This window comes from Kryptolebias marmoratus, linkage group LG15, assembly GCF_001649575.2.
Source record: "Kryptolebias marmoratus isolate JLee-2015 linkage group LG15, ASM164957v2, whole genome shotgun sequence".
Taxonomy (NCBI): Eukaryota; Metazoa; Chordata; class Actinopteri; order Cyprinodontiformes; family Rivulidae; genus Kryptolebias; species Kryptolebias marmoratus.
The window spans coordinates 14,773,353-14,783,531 of NC_051444.1; the positions used below are offsets into that span (position 1 = coordinate 14,773,353).

General features: G+C 39.2%; 1 protein-coding gene across 1 annotated transcript in view; it reads right to left on the minus strand.

Annotated features, from left to right (window-relative positions):
* Positions 1 to 8,395, minus strand: part of LOC108240244 (ubiquitin-conjugating enzyme E2 Q2) — an 11,552-nt gene extending 3,157 nt beyond the window's left edge. Inside the window, exons 1-12 of the mRNA XM_017423584.3 lie at positions 7,732 to 8,395; positions 7,249 to 7,353; positions 4,602 to 4,724; positions 4,392 to 4,445; positions 3,893 to 4,033; positions 3,357 to 3,441; positions 2,928 to 2,988; positions 2,754 to 2,844; positions 2,615 to 2,673; positions 2,419 to 2,467; positions 2,168 to 2,263; positions 721 to 787 (exon numbers count right to left, since the gene is read on the minus strand). Coding sequence (XP_017279073.1) covers positions 721 to 787; positions 2,168 to 2,263; positions 2,419 to 2,467; positions 2,615 to 2,673; positions 2,754 to 2,844; positions 2,928 to 2,988; positions 3,357 to 3,441; positions 3,893 to 4,033; positions 4,392 to 4,445; positions 4,602 to 4,724; positions 7,249 to 7,353; positions 7,732 to 7,890 — 1,090 coding nt within the window. The 5' untranslated portion in view covers positions 7,891 to 8,395. The remainder of the gene's footprint in view (positions 1 to 720; positions 788 to 2,167; positions 2,264 to 2,418; positions 2,468 to 2,614; positions 2,674 to 2,753; positions 2,845 to 2,927; positions 2,989 to 3,356; positions 3,442 to 3,892; positions 4,034 to 4,391; positions 4,446 to 4,601; positions 4,725 to 7,248; positions 7,354 to 7,731) is intronic.
* Between the last annotated feature and the right edge of the window lie 1,784 nt (positions 8,396 to 10,179).

A 10,179-nucleotide genomic window follows, 5' to 3' on the forward strand; every position in this document is an offset into this window, starting at 1 on the left:
GAGTTAATTAGCTGATTAGAGTGTGGTACCAGGTGCCATCAATTTTGAACCTTTTCACAAGATTCTAATTTTCTGATATGATGAATTTGAGATTTTCATTTGTTGTCATTTGTAATCATCAAAATTAAACGAAATAAACATTTGAAATATATGACTTTGTATGTAATGTATGAATATAATATACAAGTTTCACTTTTTAAATGGAATTACTGAAATCAATCTACTTTTTCATGATATTCTAATTTTATGACCAGCACCTGTATGTTGCCAGACAGAAAAAGAAGTAATTTACAGAAAGGAGTCTGCGTTTCTTTCTAAAGCAAAATGTTTTAATAAAAAGGTCAAGAATCCAAATAGTTATTGTTCATCTTTCTCTAACACAACCCAAATTTTCAACAGCTAATTTCCTTGGTTCTTTGACCTGTGTGTGTGTGTGTGTGTGTTACCAAAGACATAAAGTCAATATGAACCCAAAGCCAAAAAAACAAAACATCAGTATAGTTTAAATATGATTTCAAAGCTGAGAAAAGCTAAATATTTTGCACACTGCACAGTTTTGTGTTGGTGTGATCCTTCTTTCTCTACCCGTCACACAAATAACAGCAAACAGTGAAATCCAACAGACCCCATGCATGTTAACATGTTTAGCAGACGCCCACCAGCCTGTGGACTGGTCTCAGTCAGCTCTGATACGGCAGACAGGACACGAGCGACACTCACCGTTCTTTTCATGAATCTGAACCAGGGATTTGTAGGACTGCTGTGCTCTGGCAAGATTGTACTGATTCTGCAAACAAACAAACAACTTTAGTGTGTGCATTTCAGAACTGTGTTAAAATGACAGAGCAGGAAACGGCTATTTTATTAGTTCTCAAAAAAAAAAAAAAAAGGGCAAAATCCCAGAAAAGATTTTGAACAAAACTATACAACTATTTGGTGACCATTGTGTGTTCACAAAACAAAAGTGACTTTAATAAAAGCAGAAAGCTTCCAGAAAAGTGTACTCTACTTGAGCCTCTTTATTTTCGAGTAAACAAACTTCTGGGGGACAGATTTTATACCTGAAAGCTGCTCCTGGTAGCTGGAAGCTACAAAATAAGGCTTTTGTTTTCCTTTCCCCCCACCCCAACAGCAGCGCCTAAAATCTAAAATCTCCAAAGCTTTTTTTTCTCTCCAAGCCTTAAGATTATTTCATCTGTTAGACCTGTTAGTTGGATTCCACTGAGGTCTAACACTTATGGAGGATCAGGTAAAATAGAGCCACGGATCTGTGTCACCCCTCCTTCACTGCTGTGCTGCTCAGCAGCCTATGAACAATAAAAAAAGACAAAGTGAATTCAACCTGTATTACCTAAAATTAGCTTATTTTTAGACATTTCTGAAGGCTTTTGTGTGTATGTTTGTGCTACGGAAAGTTTTTTTTTTTTTTTTTTTTTAAATTAAAGTTTTATCGTTCCTCCTCCTGACAGAATAACTCCAAAACATCTCCCACTAAAACACCCGGACAGCATTCGTACCAAGAGCCCAAACCACCTCAACCCACGCCTGTCAGTGAAACAGCTGAGAATCCTGAATCTTTCCCCAAAACAAGATCTCGGGCAGACTCAGGAACTGCTGGAAAGATCTATGCTCAGAAAAGTGCCCGGATAATCCCCACCGTCCCAGATAAATTGTAGAACATGAAGGAAAGGTCAAATTTCACTGTTTTCTTCCACTAATCAAACCCCCCACCACCACCTCCTCGTTTGTCCTGGAGCTTGTTCCGTCGCTGCAGTGCGCGGTACCAGCCATCAGAAGTGTCTGTGCCAAACCAAAAGCTCCACGTAACCTCAAAAGCACTTCTTTTTTTTTAAGCTGCAATTTCTTTTGTCAAAACGGCATTTAGCCTTTGGCTTCTGCAGTCAAAAAGGGCAGGACTAAGGAAAGGCTCCCCGCCCAAAAAAAAGACTGGATTTAAAGCAAAGGTCAAAGACGCTGAATGAATGACTGACTGTTGTGTTTGCAAACAATATGGTGGAGATTAAACACAGAAATGAGATAGAATGGACAAAATAAAATACTGGGAATATGCAATCCGAGAGAAATGCAACAAACTCAACATTCAGTTTGTCAAACCAACATAATATCACAACTTTCAAAAAAAGAAAAAAAAAACATCCTCACTTACTTTATTGGCTCCAAACTGCACTCTGGCTTTTCCTTTGACTAAAGTGGCATTGATCTGCATGATGACAGACTCAATGGAATAGGCACTGCTCCAACCCTGCAATCAGACAACCCAAAAAGAAGAGCAGGGTTAGGAAAAATCTAAACCCGCGCACAGGGAAACGCAACAGATGCAAAACGACTCAAGGCACCACAGAGTTTCACGTAACCCCCAATTCACATTACGGGATTGTTAGATTCCGCCGCACACACCTGCTTGGTGAGAAGCTCCATGCAAAGGGCGCCTCCTCCGAGAACGTAACTTAAGAGCAAAAATGACAAAAGAAAAACAAAAAACAAAAGCAGCATTTTTAGTTTAAATGCAACGTTAATACACCAGAGCGTGTTAATCATACCTAGCAATAGAAAAAGTAGGTTAAAAAAAACAAACAAACAAAAAAAAACTTACCCTCCAGAAAGCACAGGCGAAACTACCCGAACAAATGGTGGATCAAAAGGAAAATTATCCTGAGAAAAAAATAAAAAAAGTCTTCAAATAGTCCAAAACTCTGATTCATTCTCAGTAATCTGAAGGCAGTTTTACTCACTTTATACGAGAAGTTTAGCAAGATGTAATCCATTCCTTCTTTCTCCTTTAAGACTTGTAAGTCGCTGTGTAAGGGGCTATCTGGATCCACCCTGTTGGTTGTTAAACAGAACCTTCAGTCCGTCAGGGTTAACGCTGACACAGAGACAACAAAGACGCAACACGAGACACTTACGTCCTCAGTTTGACGTGCCATTCGTACAGACTGTCATTAACAAGCTCCACTGAATAGATGCCTGCAAAACAACAATGATGTACAAGTCTTCTGACAAGTCCCACTTTTAAAAAAGGTATGAACCACGAGCATGTTTCACTGCAAGCTCTTCTCATTGGTGAAAGAATGTAACGAGGAGGAAAACAAGAGATGCATTCTGACAGGAACTTATCTCAAGTCAAACTTTAACCAATAAAAGGATTTCAGCAGGAAGTCCAGAAGTTCTGAATGTCTAGACCCGACCTTAGAATCCTCATTTAGCACTTCATTATTTTCTGAATTATTTGATGTTCAGCAAACTATCCGCCACATTAAGTACAAAGGTCTGATGCTTTTTGACATTTCCTTTTTATTTCGAACAAAGCTCCAACCTTTGTCCGGCGTGCATACCTGTCTTGTAACTCTGAGACCTGTAGATCTCTCTTAACTCCTTCATTAGGCGATCAGAGGCCTGCACGGAACCAGAAACAGCTCCCTGTAAATGATTAAAAAAAAAAAAACAGAAACAATAATTTAAAAACACAAAACAGAGCTTTGCAATTCCTTACTTGTCATGTGTATTAAATGTGAGCCAACATCAGTGACACAGCTACATCCCTCTGAATATGTTTACAGTGGAAGAAAAACTCCTATTTTACTTGCATGATGAGCAGGGAATATCAACTTTATAGCTATGAGGACATTTTATATTCATTTCAAGCTCAATCATCAGCCGACTCACTGAACAGGATCCGGGCAAATTAAAAAACAAATATACATATATATTTTTTTTTTTAATAAGTTTTTTTCCTGCAATAATGGGCAGAAACTATGAAAAGTAAATAAGGTGTTGTACACTGCACGGACACAGATCACATCATTACCTTTGAGGCACACAGCATGTAATAAATGCATGTTTCATTTCTAAAATGCCATCAAAGACTTACATTAAGGTGGTCTTGTCTCTGGTTTTTCCGGATCTTCTCAAGGATGGCGAGATTCTCCTTCTCAATGCCATCGTCCTCTGATTTCTTCCCGTCCACAGGCTCCTCCTCTTTCATCTCATAGTGGTCCAGGTCTTCGATGTCCTAATGATCGATGTTGGACATTTTAAACTGTGTGTTGTCACCCAAAACTCAATTTACAACTGTCTTGCTCACATGGTTTTTTTTTTTGTTTAAAAGCAAAAGAAATTAAAAACAACTGCATGGTCAAATTATCATTATCAAGTGAAGAAGTCTATAGTGTGTGTCAAATCAAAACATTTTCTCCTCTGACATTAATTTATAAAACTACAATGCCCAATACAATAAATAAAACCCGTCTTAAATCTGTTTAAAGACCTGCATATCTGATGGTGGGAAATAAACTGGTATCATTAGGCAGAAACACACAAGTCCAGCGAGACGACCGCACGGGGCGCTTACATGAAAGATGATAACTTACTTCTCCCATATCGTCTTCCTCTTCTTCCTCTGATGTGACCTCCTCTGTTCCATGCTGCACACAAATAAAAGAGCTGAAGTCAAACTGAGTCCGGTAGTCTGGCCTCTCAAGCATATCTTACAGGGGACCACCTTCTGTTGAAGTCAAGACTGCTCCGCCACACCAACTAGTTTGCGAAATCAAAGTAAACCAGCCCGATCTGGAACTTGCCTTTCGGTCTTTTTCAACGGGACCTGCAGGCAGGGGCTGGTCCAGCATCTCCACGTCGGGATGTTGAGGAAGGTTGTACAAGCGGCAAAGGTCACAGATGAGCTTTTTTAACTGCTGCAGAAGCTGGAGGGGACAAAACAACGCCGACAGTTAGGGAAACTGCTCGATTGTGAAGTTCTTACACAATGCCTCATGATAAAAATAAAACAAAATCTGTGTGTATGCCTTGTAAACAGATACCTCCCCTCCCAGCCCATGTTCCTTAAAGTAAATCTAGACATTTATGTTTGTGTGAGACCCAACAACAACAACAAAAAAGATCCCTCCTTTTAAAGTGCGTTCAGGGGATTGAAAGGAAAGCTGCGTCACGATGTAAAGCTGCAGAATTTGAGAATATGGTAATTGTTTTAAAATAGGCAGACCAGGGTACAACTAATGACTTTACAAAGTATGGATATAAACCTCATAGGACTCATTAGTAGCACTGCAAACAAATGACAGGAGAATAAAGGGACAAAGAGAGGCGGCAGCAGTCGTCAACACGTAAAGGCTCAATCCAAGTCACTTGTTTGATAAGCATAAAAAAGCCTGAAGGATACAAACAGACCAAAGGTTGTACATTTAAAATCGTTTTATAATGGGGATTTTTTTTTTTCACCATATACCATTTTTTATTTTCACAACCCCCCCCCCCCCAAAAAACTAAGAGGTTCTAGTCTTTTCTCTCTCTCTTTTTGAATAAACCTGTTTTCAGGCAGAGCGCAGGTCTTCAAACTGCATGGTAATAAACGGCGTCTCGGGTGTGAGCGTTCCGCGCTCATCGCCTTCCTGCCTTTGCAAGTTTGGTGCAGATCAAATATGGCGCACGACAAAAACATGTGAGCAACAGAAAGGGAAAAAAAACAACCCACACTGATCTTATCTTCTCACAAAAAAACAAAAGGCTGTACTTTGACATGCATCTTAACGAACGCTGAACTCGGACCTGGCTGCAGTGCGGTCTGACAACCATGCCCAGAAAGCTGGCAAAGCTTTTTTCAAAAAGGCACATTTTGAGTTTTTGGTTTTTTTTTCTGTAAAGAAATACTGTTTCAGAATGCATTCTTAGAAATAGAATTACAGAAGGAGCATGACAAACAGTGACATCTCAAATGTTGCCTCTCTTTGGATTGTTGAATATCTGTTTGTCAACATACTATTCAAATTCTAAAAAGGTACAAATTTCACATTTCCATAGCACATGGGCTCTGTTAGGATAAAAAAAAAATAGTAAAATCAGCCTGTAGTTAAAAACATCTGTTGTATTATGTTTAAACAAATCCAAGTATAGCAGAACAACATACATAAACTTTTCAAATTATGCAACGGCGCTCTGAGGACGACGAAGAGGACAGGAGTCATGTGAAAGCGTTTTTTTGTTTTTCTACAGAAACTAGAAAGAAGGAATGTGTAATGGGGATGTTCACACTTCACACATTTCAGATCACGTGTAAAATGTTTTTTTAAGCCATTTATGCTCGATTTGTTGAAAAGCTTTCACATGTAACTCGCTCCTTAACTTGACCGTGCATTTATTCAATTTTTGTTACTTATAATCAGTTTTTATGGTACTTTTGTTTAAACACAGAGGGCAAAAATAACTGCATCCTAACATCAGTGCATATAGATGATTGCTATTTTTTTGCATTGGGAGTTCTGCTAACGCAAAGTAATGACACAAATACGTTATCAGAAATTCCTCACTGACACCAGAAGGTATTCAGGTCATTTTAGGTTTCACCACTCTTCTTGAGATGTGAAGAACTGAGTTTATCCTGGTCTCGATGCTGCTGGATGTGCTTTCATGCCTCTCATTTGGAGTCAGATCATTTCTGTTTCACTTCTGCTGGTTTTTTTTTTTTTTTCCCCTTGGCTTCAAAGTTAAGGAGCCGATTGCTTCTGTTGCTCTATTTATTCCCCTCATTTGGCAAGTTTTGTCATTCCGACACTAAAACGGTGGAGTTAAAACAAAATGTTCTCGCCGCACCAAAAATACGTTTAGTAGAAATGCACTTGGGGCTTTGTTGCATTCAGATTTTTAGGGTTTTTTATGAGCAGCCCGCTAAAGGAAGCGTCTCCACCTATTTGGGACTTGAAGATGGAAGCGGGATCCAGTCTTGTGGTCCAGAGTAAAAAAAGAAAAAATTTCACAGCGACTGAAGGTCTGTAAACTCCACGACTTTACAATTATGGCACAAAAAGAGCACATATGCACAGTATTAGTCAGCAAACTACAGACTTTTATGCACCAAGTGTTCGGCTGACATCTGATGAAGCTCACTGCAGAGGCCTGGTTCAATAACACAAAGATAAGTCAAAGACAACTCATCAACTCGGAGTCAGCGTGATCAATAGGCGTTTAATTGTGCAGTTTTGTGAAATCCCAGCCCCTCATCTCAGTCATGAAGCTGTGGCAAGAAGGGAAGCATTTTGCAGACCCTAGATCAGTGTCAGTAGCTGACATTTCCAGCTGAAACGTTCAATCAATATTTGGGGGGTGACAAAGGCTTCTTCGCCGCCGTGAACAACGCTGTCAGCAAATCTGATTTTTTTTTTTCCTGTGCAAAACGGGCTACACGGTGAAAAGCATCGAGTACAGCTCATTTACCAGGGTGCTGCCTTTCCTCACATCCTCCAGCCTCTCCAAAACTTGCGCCAAGCTCGGGTCGTCAGAGTCCACGAACCATATCGGTGGCGTAGATGGATAAGATTCCTAAAAAAATAAATAAATAAAATAAAATAAAACAGACGTATAAATACATAAAGGAGCACAAGAGGTGATGAGACATAAAACAGGCCGTTCGCGTCAACGCACATAATCGCGATTCCAGTTTTGTCGCAGCACTGAACTTTGAAAAGTGAAATTGGACTTGGAGACGCCATTCTGCGTTTCAGACGGTTCGATGTTTGCTAGCCTACTACCGAGGCTGCTTTCTGAACGCTCAAAGTCGACGTGAAGCCCCCGAAAAGAGTGTTTATCTGCCTTTTACAAGCTGCCTGACGTTTAGTCGCTAACAAGGGAAGTGCCTTAACTAGCATGAAACCCCCACCACCACCACCCCCAACGGTAGTTGCGTTCTTGTTTACTTACCGTTATGTTGCAGTGGATAATTAGCAGCTTTTCCCCAGTCACATTAAACTGGCAGCTCAGCTCGTCGGGCTTCCAGTCAATTATCCGGAACCGTTCGTGGTTCGGGTCAAAAATAGACTTCAAAAACTTCAGTTCGGCCTTCAGCCCCGACACCGACATCTTCCACGCATCTCCGGCTGGGCCGCTGGGGGAGAAGTCAGGACTTAGCTTTCAGCTAGCTAGTGCAACAGCATAAATTTTTAATAGAAAACTGGTCTTTAAAAAAAAAAAAAAAGAAAGAAAGAAGAAGAAGCCAAATAACGCCGGGCTTCAGCGGAGGAAGAAGCAGGACACCCAGCCCCAGCTACAATTTCAGCGCAACCAGAGAGCTTTGCTAATGAATTAGCTAACGTTAGCTTAGCAAACTGCTAGCGTTGTTGTTGTCTTTCCGTCTATTGTTGTTCTCTGCCTATGTTAGCAACATTTCAGAGCTCCTGCGGCGTCCCGACACGGTCTCCTCATCGTCTCATCGGACAGGTCTTTAATATGCACTTGGCCGGGAAACAATGACGCTATCTTGACAATTTGACCTGATATCCTGCTGCGAGAACAGTGCTTTTCATCTCAGTGCAACTGTAGCTGGCCTCCAGTGGGGTTTAAAGATGGCGTTTGACAATCTCCCCGCTCCCGCAGAATCCCAGAGTTCAGCGCCTCCTAATTTATTTATCTTTAAAGGTGAGAAAAGCAAAGTTTATGGCTGGGTGTTAATTTAGCAAAAAAATACATAAAAATGCACGGAACGCACAAAAATGTCCGTTTAATTTCTCAGTGGCCAAAAGTGAAAATTACTTTTATTCCACTAGTGTAGAACAGTATGTATTTTATTTTGCTGCTGTTTTATTCTTCCCAGGATCACGTTTATACTCTAAAATTTATATTTTCAAAAAGAAACTCTACCCACCACGCATATCTTATATGTTAATATTATATTTTTTATTTCTCTTAAAAGGAAGACTGAATGTGACATCAAGTTGTAAGCATTAAAACAGTGGTTATCAACAAGGTCTGACTTCTCCCAGAATGGCAGGTCAGATATAGATGTCTGTGAGTTGCTTTCATAATACATTGCATTACATTTGCAAACAATCTGGGATACAGTAGCACAAAATGTGCATAAATTAACTGAAGCTTCTTTTAAAATCAAACATGCCTTTTTTTCCTATTCTGAGGCTTCAAGTCTCATTTATTAACGCCACTGATATTATTTCAAACAGACCCACCTGGATTGTATTGTAATAGAAAAAAAAAAAAAAGAAGAAATAACACAATGTCCCTAACTGCAACCAATAACAGAAAATAGAACACTGAAAAATAGGTCATTACAGCCAAAGTTTAAAGTGAAATAAAAAATATAATTAGTGTTTGTCCTTTGCTGAAAGCAGAACTGGTTTGTTATCATCAAATATAACTTTGACAGCTTGCCAGAAGCTCCTTTGTAAAGATTAAACCTTTGTGCAGTAGTCGGTAGCCTTGTCATTCATCAAAACTCTTTGTACTTTGTGACAGTTTTTAGATCAGTATTATAGATGCTTAAAAAAATTAAAATTAAAAATGCTCCATTTTGGGTCACATTTTATTGCCAGTGCAATGCAAGTGTCACCAGATTCCACCAGGGGGCAGCACACCTTAGACCTCAGACCAAACTGAACTCCTGATTTTGCTGCAAACTAACAATGAAGTCAAGATGCAAAAAAAAGAAGCAGCACAGGTCTGATTGATGTTAAGTATTTCACTGATGCAGAAAAAGGGACAGAGATGGTATGGGATGGTATACAAGGCTCCTAAATTAAGGACATTGAATAGATATTCACATTTGTCACCTGCACATTGCTTCTTGCAATATTTCTGAGAATACAAACTAATACCAGCAGCCCTCAAGTTAAACATATTCCAACCAATACTCTCAATTGGTAATGAGATATTTTGTGAATTTGTTTTATTTGAAACAATTGTCCTAAAGATATGTCATTATTGGAAGCATTTTTAATAGGTCAGTCTTGTTTAATACACTTTGAATAATTTAACAAAAATCCCATGTTATTTTAATTTGTTTGTGGTTCTCTGAAGTCAGTGAAGCACGAGTAAATAAAACATGTTTATTACAGGAATTCTCTGACATTAAAAGGTCATCATTGTGCAAATACTGTGCATACGTCAGCTTTGAAACGTAGACATTATGTGCAGAAATGTAAAAAGAAAATGTGTGAGACATTCACTTTGATTTGATAGTCAAAGTTTAGATTTTGTATGAGGGGTATCAAAATTCTAGGGATAGCTTCTTTTTTTTTAAATAAATAGCCTGTAATTGGAGTGGATGTGCAGAAATGTTTGATCATGTGAAATCTGATGGAACTGACTGTACAGTTTATGCTTTTTTGCCTCATTAGTTGTTAAAATATAACAGTTTAA